Source organism: Wyeomyia smithii, chromosome 3 (genome assembly GCF_029784165.1).
Source record: "Wyeomyia smithii strain HCP4-BCI-WySm-NY-G18 chromosome 3, ASM2978416v1, whole genome shotgun sequence".
NCBI lineage: Eukaryota > Metazoa > Arthropoda > Insecta > Diptera > Culicidae > Wyeomyia > Wyeomyia smithii.
In genome coordinates this window covers 123924734-123950388 of record NC_073696.1, presented here as the reverse complement: position 1 = coordinate 123950388, position 25655 = coordinate 123924734, and the positions used below count along the sequence as shown (strand labels likewise).

The 25655-nt window shown below is 38.7% G+C and overlaps 1 protein-coding gene across 2 annotated transcripts in view; it reads left to right on the top strand.

Annotated features, from left to right (window-relative positions):
• LOC129732905 (E3 ubiquitin-protein ligase TRIM9) overlaps positions 1–25655 on the top strand; it is a 184595-nt gene that overhangs the window by 127119 nt on the left and 31821 nt on the right. For both annotated transcript variants that reach the window (XM_055694319.1, XM_055694318.1), the window contains exons 2-4: positions 9462–9557; positions 9675–9806; positions 9934–10035. In XM_055694319.1, coding sequence (XP_055550294.1) covers positions 9462–9557; positions 9675–9806; positions 9934–10035 — 330 coding nt within the window. The remainder of the gene's footprint in view (positions 1–9461; positions 9558–9674; positions 9807–9933; positions 10036–25655) is intronic.

Sequence of the window (25655 nt, the reverse complement as noted above, 5' to 3'; positions counted from 1 at the left end):
TAATTCGGAACCAGTACAATGATTGCGTGTTGTGCATAACGCAATTAATGCTCTAGCGCAGTGATGCCACATTTTCATCTGTATTTTGGAGCTCAAAAAATCTTATCACCTTGGTAAAATTTGAAAAAATCTGTAAAATAAAATCTGCATATGTACTGGACATATCCTTCTCGAATAAAAATGCAATATAGCTTGTTTAACATTTTTTTCGCGAATTCATTCATGCACACGTTTATACGTAGCATATGAATATAATAAAACCTCAGACACGCTCAACCGCATTTGAGTTAATTTATATTTTTCAACTATATAAAGAAGTTTAATTTACGACCCCATGAAAACCAAAAAAATCTGTATAAATCTGTATTATTTCCAAAAAATCTGTAATCTGTATATGCAGATATCTGTATAAAAAATACGCAAAAAATCTGTATAAATGCAGATAAATCTGTATATGTGGCATCACTGCTCTAGCGTTTCTCCAATGTATTTGGCAGCTCCAAACTACTACACCCAAACAGTTTCAACGGGTATCAAGCAGCATTGCAAAGCGAGCGAGGAGCAAAACCTTTCTCCTCCTTTCTGCTTGAGGACGAGAAATATGCTACGCTTTTCAAGTCTTTTGCACACACGCTTTCAAGATACTTTTTCTTCTTCATGCATTCCTCTGAATAGCAGCAAGCACGCATCGACAGTATGAGTGAGACTAACAACACTGGCATCTATGTAGTATGTACAGCACGGGTGTCTCGCTCATTTCGTAAAGCGACGAGACATCGTCTTGCGCGTCGTAACCCGAACCGAAAAAGAAGCGAAAGAGCAACCTGCAAATAATATGTGACGTATCCAGGGTTGATATTTGTTGACACTCTTGAGTGAAAGTGAAAAAAAGCATCCATAAACGTTATTTTTTCACAATCTTTTCAGAGTTCTCCCTTCCCGCTTTTTGCATGGAAGTGAACTGTCAAAACACCTCATTATATTTCATGCGATGGAAGCAAGACAACAAAATCAGTTTATCAGTTAACGAAGATTGTCAAGGCATCGGTCAGTGTCAGTGAAAAAGTGTTCCGGTGAGGTTCTTTTTGGTTGAGTGAACTGTTTGTTTTCCTTTTTCGCTTTGAAGTGAAGATCATTTGGTTGGATTTGTCGTCAAATTTTATTCCGTAACCGTGAACGATGCGCGCGATCTATTTCATCTGAGTATAACAGCATGTTACTAGGACGAAAATCTAGTGTATCTGAAAGAGTGCTGCGATCATTGGAAGTGAAAATTGAAAATGGTTGGCTGTAATTTTCGAAGAATTTTGCTGGGGAAAATGACTTTTATCAGCACTGGACGTATCTAGTCTCGTCGCACGTACATGGAAAATCTACGAGCAAGAGAGAAAGAGTAGTCACTAATACACTCGATGTGAGAAATAAAGTGTCGGTATATGATATATATTCTGATTTCAATCAATGTCAATGTATTCGCAGTACAACTGTTGCGTTATGCGTTTCACACATTTATTGAGCGATTTCTGTGCAACATTTGTGTGAATCGGGAAGACACAATGATTGTACAAGACTTCAACTTTTGCGTGTGGAAAAGGAACCCTCTGCCTCCGTAAGCACACGTTCGCAATACTGAAGTTCTCCACGGCGGTGGAGTCTCTTTCAAGTGGCTCTAGCTGCTCGATATCTCCCTCCGCTCTGACGAGTTACAGCCGCAGCCAACATGTGACCTCTGGTGCAGTTTTTCGTATCCGTCGTACGCAAGCACTCACCGTGATATTGAATACGTTTAACAGTCGGGCGCGGATACCATACCATGAGATAGTACCTCGAGTCAATGATCTTAGGTCTATAACGTCTGCAAAGTGTCGACCATTGATCAGAAAATAGCCGAACTTAGTCTAGACAACCCCCCTTTTGCATTTTGTTGTGCTTTCGAATATTCCAGCGTGCAGAATAAGTGCTACAGATAGCCGTGCCTCTGGCTGCAGCGTAATTGATAAGTCTCAGGACATTATTCTTCTTAGTAGAGTGGAAGCTTGCTCTACCAATTTTCACAACGGTAACGAACTTGATGTCGTGTCCTGGGTACTCGCTGTATGCCTTTTCAAGGAGATCATACAAGTCCTACTTGTCATCATAGAGTTTATCATTGGTCGGCAGTAATGCCGTTTGAGGCTGTAATACTCGGCCTCCATTTAATGACACGCTCAATCTGTTTTTCTGTTAGCACTAAAGCGACTCCTCTCTTTGCATTCACACGCCGCTGCTGTAACAGATGTGGTAGTTAAATGAAGCGTTCGCAATAGGATCTACAGCCCGGGATTCAGGTTCTCCCGTTTCGGCCACCGCACCTCCTGGACACCTACGACTCTGCTCTCTGCCAGAATAACCAGGTTCCAGAAGAGTCCTTACATTCCAACTATAGACTGTTCCGAAAATTATAAATACATCTTCTTTCTTGAATAAAACAAAAAATACAGGATTTTTCGGGTCATTTTATTCTGAAAATAGATAATAAGTGTTTTCTTTCCAGTTTCAATTCAAGTTGGGATTATTTTTCGTAGGATACGCGAGTTCTCTAACATTTCTCTTAACACTACTCATAAGCTTTTGCACAGTGTCACACAGTGTCCGACCATTTTTACCACTTTAAGCCAATCTTTTTTTAACTTTTTCAACATTGTCCGCTGGTTTGACATATTTCCTCAGCTTTGCCTTGGTCAAAGCTCAAAAAGTTTCAATAGGGCGAATTTCAGGGCAGTTTGGAGGATTCATCTCCTTTGGGACACATGTGACATTATTTGTTTTATACCACCCTAGTGCATCCTTAGAGTAATGGCAGGAAGCAAGATCGGGCCAAAAGATTGGAGGATTGTTATGCTGCTTAACCATGGGTAACAACCTTTTCTGCAAACACTCTTTCACGTAAATTTTACCATTCATTGTGTCATTCGTAATGAATGGACGAGATATTTTCCCACATTCACAAATGGCCTGCCAAACCATTACCTTCTTGCCGAAATTTTCGGTGTAAATGGCTTTCACTGGTCCAGGGACATCCTTTTCCTTCGGTGATGTATAAAATTGCGGTCCTGGCAGAGTCTTATAGTCCAGTTTTATGTAGGTTTCGTCATCCATGATAAAACACCCCATTTTGTTGGTCAGAAGTTTGTCATAAAGCTTCCGAGCTCTCGGTTTCACAGATTCAGCTTGTTTTGGATTTCGTTTTGGCTGCTTCTGCTTCCGACGGGTCTGCAGATCCATTCTTCCCTTGGCACGCATAACGTTACTCGCCGATGTTCCAAGCTTTCTCGCCACATCTCGCACTGATACTGAAGAATGCCGCTTGTAGTATTCCTTAACCTTTTTGTCCATTGTGAGATCAACAGGCCCGGGTTTACTACCACGTCTTGGGGCATCAGTAAATGTGCACTCTTCACAATACTTCCGCAATGCGGTTTGAACTGCTCCGACACTTATACCTTCTTCTCTGGCTAATTTTCTTATAGAAAGACCACTCACGGTGCCCCATTTGTGCACAATTCGCTTTCTTTGCTCGGGAGAAAGGCCACGCATTTTCAAAATTTCGCACTAAATGTTAGAAAAAATGACAGCATCTGTTTCTTTTGGATGTAAACAACAGGACGCAGCCAACGGTTGGTTGAATAGTGCACGTTATTTGAAATGACGGTTGATCGTAGGTGTATTTATAATTATCGGAACGGTCTATATCGAGCTTTCAATAATCCAATAACTTCATGGTTTAGTCACCCGCTTCGGTTCATACATTGTTGTACGCCGCTTCTAACATGAGACACAGCCGCGTACAACCTCCTTTCCCAGTTAGTATACGACCAATGGTTCCACCGAGGGTTGGTTATCCGCAGGCCCGGATTTGAGGGGGGGGGGGCAAAGGTGGCAAATGCCCTGGGCCTCCCGATTCAAGGGGCCCCTTAGTCCTGGGGCGACCTTATTTTGCTCGTCACCTTCCAGAACGTTACCTCTAAATGTTTAAAGAAAAGAGGGTCTACAAACAAATTTGCCCCGGGCCCCCCACCGTCTAAATCCGGCCCTGGTTATCCGATGTCCGCTCAGGTTACTCGTATCCTGGTAGACACCTCGTGGATTTTGGGATACGAGTTGCTGAGCACTCCGGAGATTACTTAATAAATTAAGTCTTGATCAAACGTTATTCAATGTACCTACACATTCCAATGATACTTTGGATCTTCATTGATGTAGCAAAAACTTCCTTTAGGTTTGCGATGAAAATTTTTTCCTCGACACGCATTGTCTAGCTTAGCAGTTCCATGATCAAATGGTGTCCACCCGAGTATAACCACATAGATATCATGTGAAAAGTAAATGTTCTTTTCCAAGTTACCCAATTTCATACTTACAAGGTTAGAACTTGAAGAACTTCATCATTTGTTGTGTTTTGAATGCACATTTCAATACATCAGTTCTAAGTTAATTCTAACAGCAAAACGTTATATATAAATCTATAAAAAGAAAATAAATATATTAATAAATATAGTATAATCTATGAAAAAGAGTTGTCGTCAACTTTTCAAATTAGCTTTACCTTCAGGACATCAAACTGATCTTTTCTTTGGGCGCGAAAATTCGACCTTGGAAATTTTTCATTAATTTTGCCTTTCCACTTCCACGTTTCACAAAGTTGTGCTACATGTTATGTACATAATGGCATATAGATGATAAAAAATGACCTCAAGATGATGTATGGCTTTTACTTCATTTTTGCTTTCACAAACTGTACCAAATATTGATAACAAAGTTGGGTGTCAAGAAAAGTCCTAGGCAAAGATAAATATATTGTATGGAAGAGTCGGCAAAAAAGCTCGTATTGTTCTGAATAAGTCACTGTCTGTCATTTTGCCGGATAGCCAGCCATTCATTCTTTGCTGTCACCCTGATGAGCATCTTCGCAAGTGTGTGAGCAGCCACCTTTACTGACACTATATAAAATCCTTGCGCAGGATCAAGAAAAGAATAGACAAACTCACGTCTCGGAGACTGGCTGTTGGGCAGTAGAGTAACTTTTCTACTCATCTGAATCTGCACCTCGGAGTAGGTTCGTGCATTCATGAAGTGTTATTTGGTGTGGTTGAAAGGTGGCTTTAGTGTTGTAGTTGCACTCCAAATGGAATATTTAGGAAAACACCTGCATGGCTACTTTCAAACTGTATCTATATAACTGTTGAATGATGAAAAATCACGGGATAGTATTTACAGCTTGGTTAGTTTTCATACATTTTTTGCAACATTTACACAACAATTTACACTATAATTGCTTCGTGGGCTGGCTTTGTCGTGAAGTATGCTAAAAAGTCAAAATCTGCAATATAAGAGAAACATGCAACTATGGCGAAGTAGAGTAGCAGACTTTATGCCTATTAAATATGACAGAAAAGCAGCGCCGCATAACATTTTCCATCGTCGATAATTTATGCAACTTCAACCATGGAAACCACATCCTCGTATCGTAGCATTCCAATAACGGTTCGTATCACACCGAAGGATACAATTTGATAACGATGTGATGTGATTGCAGTGCGAGTGGCGCTATCGTCTGCCACCTTTTCCTCTTGCTTTCTGCTGCATAATCTCCGCTGCACAGTGGTTTTTCCGATTTCGCAGTCCCGTACCATTCACCGGTAGGTAATAATAACGATCATTGTCAGGACGGAGCGAAATAAATTGCTTCGTGATTCGTGGCTGGTGAGGAACGGTAGTTCGGTTAACCAACGAGAGTAGGTGTAGTGGGGTAGTGCACGGACAAAGTCGTGTATTTTTCATATCTGGGTCAGCCATAATTAGCGGTGGACCTTCCTTATTATATTTATTTTCAGTTGGTGGCACTTCCGAAATCTCCTCAAATTGCTCCTGTTTAAATTAGTCATTCGTGCTTTGCTCTGCACAGACGCTAGTTAGAGGCGATTCATCGGACAAAAGGCTCTGTTCTGTTTGCTTGATTGGGGAAAATTTTCGCCATTACTGCCGTTTTGTATATTCTGAACTTTTAATGGCCGAACTTTTTGGACGTCCTTATCGTTTTTTTTTGTCTCTTTTGAAAACTTCCATATCACCTTCATACTTGTTTTTGCTAACCTAACCAAATGTATTTGGGTTGAAACTTTATTTGCTCGTAAAATGGTGCCTTGGAACAAGTTTCGCGAAATGATTGGTGTTGGTTATAAACGGTAATGCACAGAAATATATTTCATATTAATCAGATCTTGGAAAATTTCTTCACCCTCCAGTGCATGAATTTCAGGGAGCTCCAGTTCATCTGGTTCAATAAGAAACTCAGTCCTTGGTTCCATTTGCTTTCTATGACATGCAATTTGATTTCTACTCTGTATGATGTTTTAAACGAATTTCATAGCCGTGAACAATACAAGAGGGAATAATTATTTTGCTCCATCGTTTTAATGATTAATGAACAAGCTGGGAAAATTTAATATTACCATTCTATTGTAGGTGGCATTGAACTAATGCGCTAGGCGCGTAAGAAAAATTTAAAACATTTGAAACTGACAAAGTTCAAGGCTGAGTGCCATTCTGAAGGATCGTGCCTATCGCGCACTATTTGATTTATGACGGCTGATGATTCCACTATGAGAATATGCCCTGGCACACTCCGTAGCGCTTCATCATCGGGCATGAGTCCGACAGAAGAAGTTCATTAACCGTCATCCATCCATCCATGCAGTAATTCATCCATTTTTCTTCCGTCTGCTGTGCCGTGCTGAACTCCGTCGCATTTATGTGCAATTGACCATGGTTCAGTGCGCGACGCCGCAAAATCGTTCACAAATGCAGCATGCGTTCGGTCATAAGTCGCAATCAGAAGCCCGCCCGTCTGTCGACATCGCTATGAGGGGGTTATGTTTTCCGAGTATGTCAGTAAAGACTAGAGGACCTCGTTTTGCACGATTTGAATTCAATTTTTTTTGACAAATCTGCAACCGGAAAGGCAGACGGATGACTGCGTCTAAATTGCAAATAAATGCACACGTATTGAACTTCCGGTGGGTTTTGTCTAGTCGCGAGATAAATATCGAAGTCAATCTGCCTCTGGCTGACGGGAAAGTTTTTTCGTAGTTGAACTGGTGGTTGAACAGTGACAATAACACAGTGAGGTCCTCGTCAATGTCGGAAGTCATAACATAGTTTTTATTCCAACAAGGGCATTGTATTTTGGGGGTATGTTAGGATCTCCACTGTCGTTTATGTCGTTCGAAATCTAAGATTTGAGAGAAGTTTGTTGAGTAACATCATGTGAAATGTTTGTAGCATTGAATTCATTTTTTAAATAGTATTGAATTCATTTACATGGTTTTTCAAAAATTACGTTTAGAAGATAACCCTTCGTGGATGTCCTAAAATATGTTTCAAGTAATGTATAAAGAATACAAAATGGATTGTGAATATTTTAAAACCTACTATAAGTGTTGGCCAATGTCGTAGATTAGCCTAAGCTCAGAAGAACCAATGAATGAATACCACTTGGTTTATGCTGCGAGCTGCACTCACCTACGGTATATTTGATAACGGCAAGCTATAAATCCTTACACGTTTTAGACGGTGCTGCCGCTGCGGGCGTATATTCGCTTAGGTGTGGGCACTTATCACCAGCTGCCGCACCGGTAAACACACATACACACACATACTTCTACGCCCAACTGTACCATATCCGGTAAATTAAAGTAATTGCCCGGCCGTGCGATTTATCGGCGCGAAAGTGCAAATAAATTCCTCCCGACTGATTTATGGCGCAATTGATCTGCATTTTATAACTGCCCCTCGCGAAACAGTGAAAAGCTGGCTAGCGTTCATAGGACGAGGTATTTTCAGATTCGTGCGTCCTCATATTTATTTAGCAACAGTATTGCAATATTTCCGTGAAAATTCCGGAATTCTGCGGTCATTCGACGCAGTTTATTATTTTAATTTAGCACGTGGTATAGACGGTGAACTCAAATGAACTGTTCGACTGTGATTACCATTGTTTATTGAAATATTTGTTCCGATTTTCAAATAATTACGGAATGCTCTAATGGAGGGTAACCAGAAATGCCTGTGTACAGTGTTGTAATTAATCTATGAATTTAATGCTACGGTTTTACAGAGTAATAATAACCAGTGAACAGTAAAGTTTCGTTCTCACCCAAAGCAACCCCAACGGAAAGATGGATTTCCCAATGAAGGTCCTATGCTTTAAAGTCATTAAATTTGACCAAAAACACGAGGTAACGGATGACTAAGCTTCGAGTGGAGCTGGCAGTGGCAAGCGAGGCAACAGAAATCCTTCGTCAGCAGATTGGCTTGGCGGGTGGTAAAACTTTGCTACATCAGTTCCGGTTCAGTGTGCTTGCTACATAGCGTACGGCATACCATACAGGCGTGTTTGGTAAACATAAAAATTCTAGGAATCAGGGTCCGTACTATAGGCGAAACTCCGGCGAAATTCTTGTCACGAATTAGTAGAAGTTTGCCGCCGCTTGTTTGACACTGCCCCGAAGATTATCCTCGGTGGCACGTTTGACTTCAAAATTAAAGGCTAGGGATTGGCTTATCCGGGATTGTGTTCAGCTCGCTGGTTGCAATGAATAAATAAGTTTGCTAAAAAGTGGGTTAGTGTTCCCGCGGGGATGTTCTATCGATCGATGCCTAAATTGTGGTGTATTTCAATTCCGTGTACGTTTGCGGGACAACTGGAAAGTGATGAATAATAAATTACAATACGCTGCTGACGTTGGATGATATAGAGGAAAAATCTACCAAGAGTTTTATACTAGGACATTAAGTATGGTAAAACTCCAGCGTTTTCAGTTAGGTTATATTTAAAATAAAGCATAATTATGCTGTGAAAACATTTTTTATGCATGGACCCTACTGCGACCAATGCTACTTCAATCTTTTGTGGCCTTTTCCAAACGGTTTACTATACCATACTGTTTTTCTCATGTTTACAGTGTTACTTATTACGAAATAACTTTTTACTTGTGTGAGTGCTTGACTTTCCTTAAATCTACTGCTCGCTTATCTTGTTTATCTACTCATATTTTACTGGGGTTACGTAAGTTGTAAGTAAGTATTGAGAGTTATGATCGAAAAAATTATCGAAGGTTCAGAGCACAGATTAAGTCTGGGCAAAAGGATTGCAGAAGAGCCTAGAACTCTCTACCTAGACTCGAACCCGCGGGCACCAGGTTGTTAAAGCGATTAATCAAATAATAATTTGAGAAAGAGAGAGTTTAGTGCATGTTTTTACACTGTGCTTATATTTCATGGGATTATGGGATGGGATTTGTTATTATGGGATTTGTTGTCATTGAATTGGTTACAGGATACTGTACACGATATTTGATTTGTATCTGCTGTGATATATCAGTTTTAAATGCACTCATTTTTTTCTACTTTACCATTTTCAGACTGAACTATCACACAACCTTCAGCAGCTCTCGGAAAAAGCTCGATCAACGACAGAATTCATCCAAAGACTGAAAGGAATGAGCGACAAGGTTACGGTACGTATCAACTGAAATTGTTGTTTTTTAAATTTAAAGTATTCTTCATTCAAAGCATTTTGTGGGAAAGTTTTCAATCAACCAAAAATCATCCATTTATTTCAATGCACTTTTCAGGAATCCTGCATAGAGTTCGAACGACTGGTGACGTCACAGTGTGAAGCGCTGATAGAAGCAATTCACAGGCGGAGGGAAGTCCTGTTGGAGGCAATTCGGCAGGATAAAGACACCAAAATTCGAACACTAAAGGTAAAAGTTATAACCATCGCTCCTCTATCACACCATAGCATCGTAATTCCATCAGCAGTTTTTCCTATATTGAATCTAATACCGCTGACCATTTGTTTTTCGTTTTCCTTTTTTTCTATTCCATCAGGATCAACAAGCGAGCTGTACGGGCAAGCTGCAACAAACCACCGGACTAATACAGTTCTGCATCGAAGCGTTGAAAGAGACTGATAGTGCGGCATTTTTGCAGGTTGGTTGCTGGCTCCATTTAATTTCACTTGATAGCTTCGCATTTGTTTTGTGCCAGCGATTTCGACGCCATTCTTGTGCAGGCGCGGTTCTTTCTCTGTTTTTGCCTTTCAGTCAGGTGTACAATGGGGAATCCCGTAGGAAACGTGCGATAGGCCGTGCGCCTCCTAAGGGGACCATCATGTTCTTTTGGTCGAATATAGAGCTAAAAAGCGTTGAGGAGGAAATGATAGGTATTTTTCTTTTGCTGTCGGCGATGGACAGGACTGGCGCCCAAAATGAAAATGTACGATAATGGTATCGTGGAATGAGAATAACGAATTTTTTATTACTTCAACGAATTTTTTATCTGTTGTCTGAGACGGGGGAAGTGTTTGAACTGTTTCCTGATGCGGTTTATGTATTTTATTGCAAGTGTATGCAAAACTTATGCAGTACTGGTTTGAAAATAAAAAATCTATATCTATAAATGCGAATGTCTGTCTGTCTGTCTGTCTGTCTGTCTGTCTGTCTGTTCCCTATAGACTCAAAAACTACTGAACCGATTACCGTGAAAATTTGTACATAGGGGTTTTCGAGTACGGGGAGTAATCCTAAAATATTAGTTTTGTTCTATCTCATAAGCGTAGGCAAGGGGGGGGGGGGTGAATTTGTGGTTCATGAACCTGAAAACTTCCTCCCCGATAACCGTTCAAATTTATATCAACAATGTTTATGTGTCTTACTCTGTCATGTTATGCCTTCGTGTATCTTAGAGGCGTTGCAAGGATGAGGGAGGGGGGTAAACAATGTAAACCTTTGATGATTTTAAAACTGCTGGACCGATCAGCATCAAACTCGGTATGCAGAATCTTTAGTAGCTGATGTATTTAAACGGCTTTGAATTTTGTATACTCCATTAGCGTGGCAAAGGGGGGGGGGGTGGTGGTGGATGTAAATTTGCTATTTGTAAACTTCTCAACACCAAACTCAATTACCGTGCCAATTTCTATAAGTAGGTTAGATTCTAAAACATTGATTTGTCTGTATCTTAGTGGCGTAGAAAGGAGGGGGTGTATTAAATTTCATTATTTGTAAATTATGAAAAAGTTCTTCATGAATATACAGGTGTTTTCGGATATGAGACGTGCTTGCAACATAACTTTGTCATTTAAGACTTTGCAATATTCAGTAGCGTAGTTAAGAGGAAGGGGGGGGGGGGGTGTGAATGTTGTTAATTAATTTTTAAAACTCTCAACCGATTATCATTTGATTCGGTAAATACAGGTCGTGTAGTAGCATATATCTTCTATCTATCTTCTATCTTCTATATCTATAAATGCGAATGTCTATCTGTCTGTCTGTCTGTCTGTCTATCTGTCTGTCTCTTCTCTATAGACTCAAAAACAACTGAACCGATTACCGTGAAAAATTGCACATAGGAGTTTTCGAGTACGAGGAGTAATCCTAAAACATCATTTTTACTGTACCTCATAAGCGTAGGCAAGGGGGGTGAATTTGCGGTTTGTGTGTTTATTAATTTTAATTTAATTGTGAAGGGTTTCAAGCCTAAAGGGTGTTCCCATGATATTGTTCCATCTCCGATTTCCTTTGTTTTTTGCAACAATAGATTGGAAAATTTGCACGCCTTCATCAACATGCGGCAAAATTCTAATGTTATGACAACAACTATTGAACTATTGAAAAATGTCGAGACATGTTTTGAACTCATATTTCGACCAATTAGAGCTGAAAAAACCAATATGGGTATTTTCGGAACCTTTTTATCTAGAGACCGGAAATCAACCCAACATGTCAATATGACGTTCTCCGGTTTTTGGAAAACATTCCAAAAATGCTCAATCTAGAAACCATTTTGAAATGAAATATGGCGATTTCCAGTTCCAGAAAATTATCTAATACCACTCATTATTGTTATTTTTGAAACCAAAATGATACCCAGAAGCCCAAAATCGAGTTCAGTCACAATTTTTCAAATCCAAGATGGGGGTTTCCGATTTCCAGAAAACATTCTGAAATGATCAAATTCTAGGTGTTTTTGGAATCTAGATAAATCCCAGGGACCTAAAATCAACTTTAAACACCACTTTGAAATCCGAGATGATGATTTCCAGTTTCCAAAAATGATCAAATATCACCCAATATGAGCACTGCTGCAATCAAGATGATACACATAGGCCAAAAATCGTCATTTTGAAATTCGAAGTGGCAACTTGCGGTTGCTGGAAAACAGCCAAAAATAGTCATTCCAGAACCGAGACGAAATACAGGATGGCGACTAACGGTTACCGAAAAAGACCAAATACTACATTGTGTGATAGCCTTCGACCCAGAATCGACTTTACAGACCATTTTAGAATCCAATTTGATGGTTTCCGGTTTGCGGAAACCAACCTATAATGACCGAACACCAACGAAAAGATACCAATTGAAATCAATTCAAGACGCCGTTTCGAAATCCAAGATGGTGACTTCCGTTTTCCAAAAATTACCAAATACCACCCAAAATGGCTACATCCGTAATTGAGATAATGCTCATAGGCCAGAAATCGACCCCTGACGAATTTTAATTTCAATTCGAAGTGGCCATTTCCAGCTATTGGAAAACGGCCGAGAATTATCATTTCGGAATCGAGATGATGCCCGGATACCGGAGTACAAATCCAGATGCCACTTTGAAATCCAAGGTGGCGACTTCCGACTTTCGGAAAACAGCCTTCAATGGCAAAACACCACCCAATACCGGTATTGCAAATGGTGCCCACAGACCGTGAATCAAACCCAGACGCCGTTATAAAATCCAACATGGCGATTTCTGGGTCAGAAAATTACCAAAAACAACCCAACATGGGCATTTCTGTAATCAAGATGATGCACATTGGCGACATGGACGATTTTTGGTCCCCAGACACTATTTTGACATTCGAAGTGGCAACTTCCGGTTGTTGGGTAACAAAAATCGACAGTCCAGAACCGAGATGACACCCAGGGACCTGATATCAAATCCAGACGCTATTGGAAAATGCAAGATGGCGACATCCGGTTACCGAATGACCATATACGACAGCCAGTGGCCGAAAATCGACTTAACAGACCAAGTCCAATATGAAGAATTCCGGTTTCTGGAAAACAACCTATAATGACCGAACACCACCAAATATGGGTATTTCTTGAATCAAAATGATGCCAAGACACCTGTAATCACATAACACGCCGTTTAGAAATCCAAGATGGTGACTTCCGGTTTTCATAAATCACCAAACATCACCCAAAATGGGTATTTCTGTTGTCGAGACCAGAGAACAAATCCAGACGCCTTTTTGCAACTCAACTGCAATAACGATATCCGACTACTGAGAAATACCAAATATCACCCAATATGGGTATTGCATAGAAGCTAAAAAATGATTACAGACGCCATTTTAAAATCAACGTTTAAAATCTACGTTGCAACGTTAGGATGTTGGCAAACAGCCAAAAATGATCATTCCGGAATTGATACGATACCCAAAGATTGGAAATAAAATCCGACGCAATTTTAAAATCCAAGATAGTGATTTTATGATATCCGATTTTCACAATACCAAATACCGAATACCAGACGCCAAATCCAAGATGGTGATTTTCGGTTTCTGGAAAACATCCAAAATGATAGGTGATAATTATAAACATAAACATATTAATACAAAATAATCCATCGTAATTATTGAACTCATCTTTTGTTATCGTTCTCGAATGCAATAATGCAAGCCATGTTTATGTAGTTCTACGTCAAATTTGCGGTTGTGGCTTTGCACACAACATTACGAGATGAATATCTCATTAAAATTAAAATATATTGGACTTTTACTGATACTATTGATTTTGCTGATTCTCGCGGATTTTCTAATTAACGCTTTTTTACCACGATTCTCCTCGCGGATTTTGTAACTATCGCGGTTTTTTACGCGATTTTTTACGCGGTTTTTTAACGAGGTACGTATACCCCACTTGATAAAACACTGACTGTATAGGCACAAATATTTTTATTAATGGATTATCTTATATTGCCGGAAATAATTGTTCACCACCCAACATTAACAGGTTGAGGTAATTATCAAAATTAATGGATACCTTTTTTATTTGTAAAACGAATACTCTCCTTAAGCTTTTTGTAATCGAAATAACCATTTCAATTTGTTCATGTTTCGTGGGTTACGTGGGTTTTTTGCACGTGTTACTTGATTAGAGAATGCTTTAGTTTTTTCTAGCCCAAATTATAAGCTTAGTAACAGAACGTTCCGTAAAGTTTTTGAGTTCTTTACGAATGTATTTGTTAGAGTTTTTAAAGAAATCGAAACGTTGTAGAAAGAAAAACAGGAAAACAGTTTTTAGGGGAGAATACATACAGCCTTATAGATATAACATGGTTATGCTAATTTTTGTTCAAAATTATGTACATTTGAGAGATATGCGGTTGCCGTAAACTTAATGGCGCAGCAATGCGGGCCGGGTATCAGCTAGTAAATTTATAAAACACAACCATAGAATTGTTACGGACCCTATTAAAAGATCGGCATACATAAAATTTATATATTTCTCTGTCTACACTAGGTGTCCTTGCTGCACAACTTTTTAGCTCGTCTGCGTTTGCTCACTGAGTTCCACGTTCAATCCTTTATTTTAAGTTTTATTTTTTTTTTCAAAAAAAAAATAAATAAATAAATGGAACTTTATTGAAAACATAGTTACTTTGCAATTACTCAAGGTATTGCTTATCGTCAGCTATAACATTGTTCCATTTTTCTGGCAGAGTTCGAATACCGTTATGATGTTCGTGTTTCGTGTGATCGTTTTTGAGGTTATCCACAAATCAAGCCCTTTTGTCGTCATATGAGCAGAACTGCTAACAAGTCTATAATATGTAAGTTTTAACGACTTTGGCAGTTTAAGGCCGAGTGTTGTCGTGCGACAGAAGCATTTTTTCGTGCCTCTGTTCGTATTGTGGCCGTTTTCCGCATAGTGATCGGCTGAATCGTATCAATTGAAGTCGATACTATTCCCCAGTGATAGCTTCCTTCGGTTTCAACAGCTTATAATAACTACCACCAATCCGGTCCCACCATATACACAGTGTGACCTTCGCAGCGTGTATATTCGGTCGAGCCGACGACGTAGAAGCAAGATTGGGCTGTTCCCATGATTTTACTTTTTTTTTTGGGTTGATGTAATTAATACATTTTTCATCATCTGTCACGATGCGATGAAGAAAATCCTTCCTTTTTTGCCGCTAGAGCAGTTTTTTCACAAGCGAAAAAATGACGCTCAACGACATAACGAACTCAAATTCCAAAAACATTTGGAAACAGCTTGGCGGTTAACTCCTAATACCACAGAAAGCTGTCCCTGCGTTTGGCGTGAGTTCTCATTGAGAAATTTTTCGAGTTCAGCGTCTGCGAAGGTTTCTGGTCTATCTTTACACCGATAGTAGTCTGCATCAAATTTACCATCTTTAAAGCGACGGAACCAATCACGGCACGTTCTTTTACTTAGAGCAGCAAAAATTGAAAATCAAAAATCAAAAATCAAAAAACAAAAATCAAAAATCAAAAATCAAAAATCAAAAATTAAAAATCAAAAATCGAAAATCCAAAAATTTCAAAATCAAAAATCCAAAATCAAAAATCAAAAATCAAAAATTAGAAAATAAAAATTAAAAATCGAATATCAAAAATCAAAAATCTAAAATCATAAATCAAAAATCAAAAATCAAAAATCAAAAATCAAAAATAAAAAATCAAAAATCAAAAATCAAATATCAAATATCAAAAATCAAAAATCGAAAATCCAAAAATTTATAAATCAAAAATCAAAAATTAGAAAATAAAAATTAAAAATCAAAAATCAAAAATCAAAAATTAAGAATCAAAAATCAAAAATCAAAAATCAAAAATCAAAAATCAACAATCATAAATCAAAAATCAACAATCAAAAATCAAAAGTCATCTATTAATCCATTTTTAAATTGGATTAATAAATATGATCATGTACATAACTGAAAAATTCAAATTTTTAACGTAGAAAACGAAAAAATTGAATAAAATCAAAAATCAAAAATCCAAAATCCAAAATCAAAAATCCAAAATCAAAAATCAAAAATCGAAAATCAACAATCAAAAATTAGAAATCAAAAATTAAAAATCGAAAATCAAAAACTTAAAATTGTTATTCAAAAATCAAAAATCCAAATTCAAAAATCAAACAAAAAAATCTAAAATCTAAAGTCAACAGTCAAAAATCAAAAACCACAAATCGTAATTCAAAAATCAAGATACTAAAAACGAAAATCTAATATCAAAAATGAAAAATGAAGCTTAGTTCAGTTCTGACTGCACATATCAATTGCTACTCCGTGATTGGTCCGAGCCACTCAATGAATCAACTGAAAGAACGACTGGGAAAGGGTAATTCCTTCTTACTGTGCATCAATAAATGACCCGATTTTTTTAAAGACCAATAACGGCGTGGGCTACGTCCTTACAGTCAGGTGGGAATATCGCAGGTTTCGTGTAGAGATGGTCGGGTATGGGAAATTTGTTACCCGTACCCGACCCGTACCCGACTAATCGAAAATTTTCAAACCCGTACCCGACCCGAACCCGAAGTCTGGTTTGTTTAAAATACCCGTACCCGACCCGAACCCGAAAAATATCTATTCCAACAACCCGTACCCGACGCGTACCCGAAAGAAAAAAACGCCGAAATTGCTTGAACCCGACCCGTACCCGACCCGTCCTGGAAAAATATCTGGGTACCTCGCACGTGATATGCAGTGATTGTCATATGTGGTTTCTCGAGATGATGGCCGGAGTTAGACAAGAACCGAGTGTGAATGTGAACGAATGTTAATGAACCCAGAGTTCTAGGCGGATGGTCCACTATAAGGAAGGGGTCCACTATTAAAAGTGCATGTCTGGTAAAGTTGAAAAAAAGACGAGTTTTAAGTGAACATCGCAGCAAACTGAAATCTGAATATTATAATAAGGTCAAAGTTAATATTGTTTATAACTTGAGAAAAATTTAATAATTCATTTGCATTTGTCGAAAACCTTTAATTTATGAGTACAGATTCGATGTCATTGATTCAATCTAATAATTGGTATAACACAGATATTTCTGTACATGCGGCATCCCTGGTCACCGTGCAAACCAAAACTATGCTATCGCTTTCATATCTCATATACATATTTGCTTCGTACCAAACATCTCAATGCACAGTGGGGAATCGGGGCCACCCGCCTGAAAATTTTTTACGTCAGCTGTTTCATAATATTTTTCCATTATTGCTATAACATTCAAGGGCTTTAATCCAAAGCTTGGGTGCTTGGATAAACTTGGTTTTGTTTGGCGTCAAAGAAAAAGTTGATTTGTAGTTAGTGTGTATTACCTATTTTGTTTTAATTTAAAAAAACCTTTTTTTTTCGCAAAATTTGGCCTCAAGGGTTGTGCCAAAGCTACGTAATTTGTTTCTGTGAGGAAAACACCCTGTGGCATTGCTTGTGGTTGAAGATATAATTCTTTTTAATAAAAAAGTAAGGGAAAGAGTGCCAAAATCAATAAAAATTAGGTCACGTGCTTTATGGACGGCCTCAAATAAAAAATGGAATGGAGATTGGTGTTCAGCACCCCAAAACTAAGTGAATACCATATTTTTGTCGCATTTATTCACACTTTTTTTGCTTAGCCAGCCTTTGTATTAAGTTGCCTTACTGTAAAATGCTCCGCGGTTTCCCTGACAGAAATGAAAAAAACCGGCAAAAATTCCAATTAACTCAAAACGGTTGCAGGAAGAACTATTAACTTTCACATTAGAAAAAGATAGCACGTTGTCATTCCCTTGGTGCAAAGACTGCCGACAACTGTCAGAATAGGTATTGGCCGATCTCTCGTTGAGTGAGAATGGGCAATTTCTTCTCCGATCTTTCCGATTATCGACACTAGGAAAACACCCAGGTTTGAAATGTTAAAAATTTAATTCTCATAATGCTCGAAAATCGAATTACCCGTTCCCGACCCGTACCCGACCAATTGAGAATTTTTCAAACCCGTACCCGACCCGAGCCCGAAGCCTTGGTCGGGTACGGGTCGGGTACGGGTTTCGGGTAAAAATACCCGTACCCGACCATCTCTAGTTTCGTGCAACATTGACATAATTAATTTTTTTTACATTTTTAAATTTTGATGTCAAACGATGCCAAATAAGGGGTAAAGTTTTATTTCACAAAGACTTGTTTCAAAATTCATGAAAAAATCTGAGTGATAAGCTGATGTGTTTTCGGTATTCTAATCACAAACATGCTCCAAAGATGGTAAAAAAGATATTTTAACTTGCTCATCCTTTTCGTGTATATGATAAACGTATTTTTAAACACTAGTTTTTGAATCCCGTATCTTTTGGAACTATGAATTTCGAGTTGTGCCAGTGCCGCACGAAACCTACAATAAGGAAGGAATGTTAGAAAGTAGTCTTTGCTTTGTTAGAGACGGAGTACCTATACCTCTGCATTCCTATAAATACCACGGAAGGGAGTTTTTGTTAGTGCGGTGGGTTTTTGATCAGGATTCACTTTGATAAGTGATATGACCATTATTAAATTGGATTAATAGATGTTTTCATGTACATAACTGAAAAATTCAAATTTTTGACGTAGAAAACGCAAAAAATAATCAAAATCAATCCTAAAAACTTATGGACAGTATTCGTTATGTTGTGCTAAAATAAAATATATGAACTCGTAATAGATTAGTTCACAACATATCAATAGAAAACCTCGGTTGACTACCTCTCATAGATGATTTTTTTTTAATTTTTAGTGTGAAAAACGCAAAAAAAAATAATAAAAACGGATTCGAAAAACATATGGAAAGGTTCCGTTATATTGTGTTCCAAAAAAAAAAAAAATGATGAGCTGTTTTGAGACTTTTTTTAGTTCATGACATATCAATAATTATGTTAGTACTACTTTTTGCGACTGAAAACATGAATTGAAATAAGTTATTACAACAACATTGCAGCGCTTGCACAGATGTGTCGCTCTTCTCTACAACCATTCACCGCATGAAATCATCCTAACAGATCCACACGTTCACGCAAAATGTGAAAAAAATTGGACCACCCAGATGCGACGATTTACAGGTTGAGCGAAACAGAAACGACTTTACACTCACTATTGACCATTTTACGAGACGTTTCAGAATGCAATTCATAAATAAATTTTTAACAAAAAACATGGAACAGCAAATACCGTGTATTGCTGACGATCTCAAATTTTTTCGAGTAGTTACGTCTACTCTTGACTGCTGTGCTATCCAGGAGATATTGACAAATTGTTAAACTGGTGCACTCTTAATGGTATGGAAGTGAACGTACGAAAGTGTAACGTGATTTCGTTTTGCAGAAAAAGGCATGTCACGTTGTTCGACTACAGGATGTCACAAGCTAGTATCAACCGAGTCAGTACTGTGAAGGATTTAGGCATTCTTCTCGATGCCAAGTTAAATTTTGCTCAGCACATTGCAGCTACAACCGCAACGGCCTATGCTGTACTTGGGTTTATCAAGAGTATGGGGCGCTTGTATGGGCACCTTATCATGCTGTACATATCAACCAAATCGAACGTATTCAGCGCCAGTTTCTTCGATTCGCTTTGCGTATGCTGCCGTGGAATGATCCAGTATGACTGCCACGCTATGAACATCGCTGCTCTCTTATTCGACTTCAAACTCTGACAAGCAGGAGAACAATGCTACAACGTCTCTTCATTTTCGACCTTCTAGAAAACAACGTAGACAGCTCAGAATTGCTCAGCAAAGTCCAGTTCAACGTACCACAAAGGCTTACTCGGCGACGTGATTTTTTCCGGATTTCCAGATACCGCACTGTTTTTGCCCAAAACAATCCATTTGAAGTGTGTTGTTGTAGTTTTAACATTGTTTCTGACGTGTACGATTTTAACCTGACCAAATCGATGTTTAGACTTAGAAAAAGTAGTTTCTAGAAATGTCTGTACGATTTTATTTCGAAGACTTATAAATAAATAAAAAAAATTATACCCTGCCAATTTGCAAATAACTGTGAGGAGTCATGTGTATGGTATGTTTCGGGAAACGGGAGGCAAAACACTTTATGGGATGTTCCAGGTGTCCAGCCGGTGAGCCGGCTGAGAAACCACGGTGTAAGGGTGATGCAACTGAACCAGAGCCATTGCTTCGCGGCCCAGCAGCTGCTACACCAAACCGCCACTGGGTCGTTGTCGGACATTGCCATCATATCGGACCCCTACCGCATCCCTCCCGGAAACGGTAACTGGGTTGCGGATAAGTCCAGTATGGCGGCCATATGAACGACAAGCAAGTTCCCGGTTCAGGAGGTTGTTTCAATCTCAGAAGAAAGGTATGTAGTTGCCAAGGTGAACGGAGTGTTCTACTGCAGTTGCTATGCTCCGCCCCCTTGGTCTACCGAAAGGTTCACCCATATGATCGACCTGCTATCTATGGATCTAACGGGCCTAACGCCGTTGGTGGTGGCGGGCAACTTCAACGCTTGGGCTGTTGAGTGGGGAAGTCGCTTCACGATCCAGAGGGGTCAGAGGCTTTGGCAAAGCTCAAGTACGTACGAAATGGTGCGGAGTCGATCATTGACGTGATGTTCTCCAGCCCAGGACTGATCAAGAACTGAAGGGTAGACGATGGATACACTAATAGCGACCACCAGCCGGTCTGCGGCAAGCGACGGGTAGAGCCAGCACTCCGACCGTCCGCGGGTGGAAGACATTGCATTTCGATGCCGAGGTATTCGAAGAGGCAATGAGAAGAGAGCGCGATGGGGGCAGTTGGCTCCGCCCGATTGCTGACCGACTAGTTGCCATGCTATCGCGAGCGTGTGACGCCATCATGCCTAGGACTCGCCAACCTAGGAATGGGAAGCCACCGGTTTACCGTTGGACGGACGCGATAGCCGACCTTCGCAGTGCGTGCCTCTGTGCAAGACGGAGGATGCAGCGTGCGCAAAACGAAAAAGAGAGGACAAAGCGCTGCCCAGCATTCGGTTCTGCAAGATCGATGCTAAAGAGTGCGATAAAGGCTAGCCAGAGGGCCTTCTTCGATAGGCTATGTGCGAGTGCCAATACGAATCCGTGGGGTGACGCCTACAGGATCGTAAAGGCCTGCACTGCACTGGCGCCTGCAGAGCGATCACAAGTGATACTGGAGCGTATCATGAACTCTTTCCGCGCCTCGAGCCAAGTCCTTGGCCTCCGGCGTTCGAGTCTCACGTCCGACGTTCCAGTATCTCAGACATAGACCATTCATTCGAATATTTTTTACTGGGTATGAGCTCGAATATTAACACCTAACAAAATCTAATCAATAGTTTATACTTATCTTAGGGACCATACTTAAATGACGTAGCATTTATGGGGGGAGGGGGGATATCATCGATTTGTGATGAGCTGTGACAAGGGGGGGGGGGGTTGGATTAAAATCGACGTAGCATTTATTTTGAAAGATCGATTTTTACAGGGAAAATGTATACTAAAAATACACTAAAACATAGTACAAAATAATGCAGTGAGAGCTGTCGAAATCTTTTCATCTGTGGCATTCTGAAATCTTCTGGAAGCTCTACTGCATAATCAATCGCTTGGATTTCCAAACACACAATCTATTTTGGAAACAAAAATCGTTGTTTCTTTGTGGATTTTAATACATTCAAACTTCCATGAGTCGTTCTAGGATTCGATATTTTCCTATGCTCGATGATATTTTCAGTCCCTTAGATTTCCCATACAAACTCACTCCCAATAGTCGATAATTCTATTACTCGATGCCTCCTTCGCTCGATGATCCCGATTTCGATTTTTTTCAGAGGGGGGTTAAAGTTTTGTGACCAAATGCTACGAGGGGGGAGGGGGGGGGGGGGTTGAAAATCATGGAAAAAATGCTACGTCATTTAAGTATGTTCCCTTACTGAATCCTTTGAAATTGTTGCATATTCGAACGCCTCTACAGCCTGCAGCAACCACTCACACCAAACACACTAGTTTCAGCAAAAAAAAAAATGATGAAAAAAAACCTGAAATGTGAACTTTCACTAAGCAGATAATTCACACGTTCTGACAATAGCCGTGCTGCCAGAGTCTTTCAAAAATGAAAAACGAAAAATAAAAAATTGAATCGGGTATCGGCTACATCATCGTAAGGTTTCACCTATTATCGATAATTGATGTCCTAGAGCGTTAGTTTTTTGCATGATGGTTCTTCATAATGCAGATTACCTCCCTGCAGAAGATAAGTTCTTTGTGACTTCATTAACCCTCCGGACGAGCCGATAAGTAAAAAAGAAACAAAAAAAAAAGATGAACACTAAGAATGAAGAACGAAGAACAAATAACGAAGAACGAAGAACAAATAACGAAGAATGAAGAACGAAGATCGCAATTTATGCGAACTGTGAAAACACAAGAAGACTCGTCATTTTGCTTGCACGGATTGCGTACTAAAACTTTATTTCCCTTAATTCGTATCGTTCGTAAAGTTTTACTTTCTTGTATGCCTATAGTGAGCCAGAAAGTACCCTGGAGAATTTAATCGTCTTATTCAGTATTTAACTGAAAAGATGTATAAATTTTTTACATATGACACGAAGAGCGCCAGCCGTTCAAGGTTGTCTTGAAAGGTCTCACCAACGATCAAACCGTTGATGAGATCAAACTTACTTTAACAGAATTACTTGGCATAGCCCCTACCCAAGTAATTCTAATGAAACAAAAATCACGAGGCGAAAACAGTCAGAGAACTGGAATTTCCCTTGTTAATTATTTAATTCATTTTAACCGCAATGAGGTTAACAACTTAAAATTTTTTGAAAAAGCACATGCTTTGTATAATGTGCGTGTAAAGTGGGAAATTTATAGGAAGTATGGCGGAGGTGAAAAGCATATCACCCAATGCCGTACTTGCCAACGTTATGGCCATGGTTCCAAATTCTGTAACATGGACCAAAAATGTCTTAATTGTGGAGACTCTTCTCACAAAAAGGACACATGTCCTGTGAAAGAGAGTAAAAATTTTCGCTGTGCGAATTGTAACGGCAACCATATGTCAAATTTTTATCAATGCCCAGTCCGTTTAGCAATTGTTAAGGCAAGGCAAGGTAAACAAAATTCAATTTCTCAATTAAAACCAACTTCAAAACAAAATTCTCCAAGCGTACCAGTGACGCATAGTTTACCTACTCCTTTGCATACCCGTTTAACTTATGCACAGGTTACAGGTAGTTCGAACATTATACCGCCTAGTGTTGGTAGTTCGAAAACGACCGTTAATATGGGTAAGCAAAACACGCTAGAAAATAATTGTACACCTATCACTCCAGCTAATATTGCTACCGAAAATATTTTTTCTAATGTCAACTGCCTGGGGCCTATTACGGCAGGTAAACTTTCGTTTTTGCAACAGGCAATGTTCGATCTTATGAACGCCATGTTGCAGGCAAAATCAATGTTTGAAGCCATTCAAATAGGCACAAATTTTACTATTAAAATTGTTTCTAATTTAAAATTTAGCAATGATTTTAAATAAAACAATTAAAATATTAAATTGGAATGCTCGCTCATTGAAGGCCAATGAGAATGAGCTTTTTAATTTTTTAACAGTAAATAATGTGCATATTGCAATTATTACTGAAACATTTTTGAAACCTAACATAAAATTAAAATATGATCCCAATTACGTGGTTCATAGATATGATAGGATTCAGGGTTCCGGCGGTGGAGTTGCAATTGTTATTCATCGCCGAATCAAACATCGTGCTCTTCCCCATCTTGAGACGAAAGTTATTGAAACTTTGGGAATTGAAGTTCAAACTGAACTTGGGATTTTATTTATTGCCGCAGCATATTTACCATTTCAATGCACACGCGAGCTCAAAAATTATTTTAAAGGTGATTTACAAAAACTCACCAGAAATCGTTCGAAATTTTTCATAATCGGCGATTTTAACGCTAAACATCGTTCATGGAATAATTCTCAAAGTAATTCCAATGGCAAAATTTTATTCAATGATTGTTCTTCAGGATACTATTCTATTTTGTCTCCAAATAGTCCTACATGCTTTTCTTCTGTAAGAAACCCTTCAACAATTGATTTGGTGCTAACAGATCAAAGTCATGTATGTAGTGATTTGATCACACATGCTGACTTTGATTCTGACCATCTTCCAATAACTTTTTCTTTATCACATGAATCAGTTTTAAACCCTATGAGCTCTGTTTTTAATTATAACAAGGCTAATTGGGAAAGATACAAAACTCATATTGAGAGAAATTTCAATAATGAGCTTGATTTGCAAAACGAAGTGAATATTGATTCCGCTTTGGAAGCATTAAAATATGCAATTGTTGATGCCAGGAATTATTCTGTTCCAAAAGCTCAAGTGAAATTTGATTCACCAATGATTGACGAAAATCTTCAACTTCTAATTCGTTTGAAAAATGTCCGCAGACGTCAATATCAACGTTCTCGTGACCCTGTTTTTTAAACTATTTATAAAGATTTACAGAAAGAGATTAAACATAGATTTACTCTTCTGAGAAATCAAAATTTTGAGGCTAAAGTTAAAAAATTGAAACCATATTCAAAACCTTTTTGGAAGCTGTCGAAGATTCTTAAGAAACCTTCAAAGCCTATTCCAGTTTTAAAAGATGGTGAACGTTTTCTTGTATCCAATGAACAAAAGGCTCAAAGACTTGCTCAGCAGTTTGAGAGTGTTCATAACTCAAATTTGAAATTTGTGAGTCCAATTGAAAATGAAGTCACACGTCAATTTGATTTAATTTCTTCCCAGAATTTTTCACCTGCAGAAATAATTTAAACTAATTTGAATGAGATTAAATCAATTATTAAAAATTTCAAAAACATGAAAGCACCTGGTGACGATGGAATCTTTAATATACTAATCAAACATCTCCCTGAGAGCACAATGGAATTTTTAGTGAAAATTTTCAATTGCTGCTTCAAAATTGCATATTTTCCCAAATTATGGAAAAATGCAAAAATTACTCCAATTTTAAAACCGGATAAGAACCCAGCTGAAGTTTCAAGTGGTCGACCAATAAGTTTGCTTTCTTCAATAAGTAAACTGTTTGAGAGAATCTTTCTTAACAGAATGATGTCACACATCAACGAAAATTCAATTTTTGCAAATGAACAGTTTGGATTTCCCCATGGGCATTCCACAACTCATCAATTGCTCAGAGTTACTAATATGATACGAGCTAACAAATCTGAAGGTTATTCCACTGGAGCTGCTCTTTTAGACATAGAAAAAGCATTCGACAGTGTTTGGCATAAAGGTTTGATTGCGAAATTGCAAACTTTTAATTTTCCAATTTTCCTAATCAAAATTTTAAAAAATTATCTTACTGATCGAACACTGCAGGTTGTCCATCAGAATTCAAAATCTGATAGATTTCCTGTCAGAGCAGGTGTACCTCAAGGTTCAGTCTTGGGTCCAGTCCTGTACAACATATTCACTTCAGATCTTCCTGATTTGCCTCCAGGATGCACAAAGTCATTGTTCTG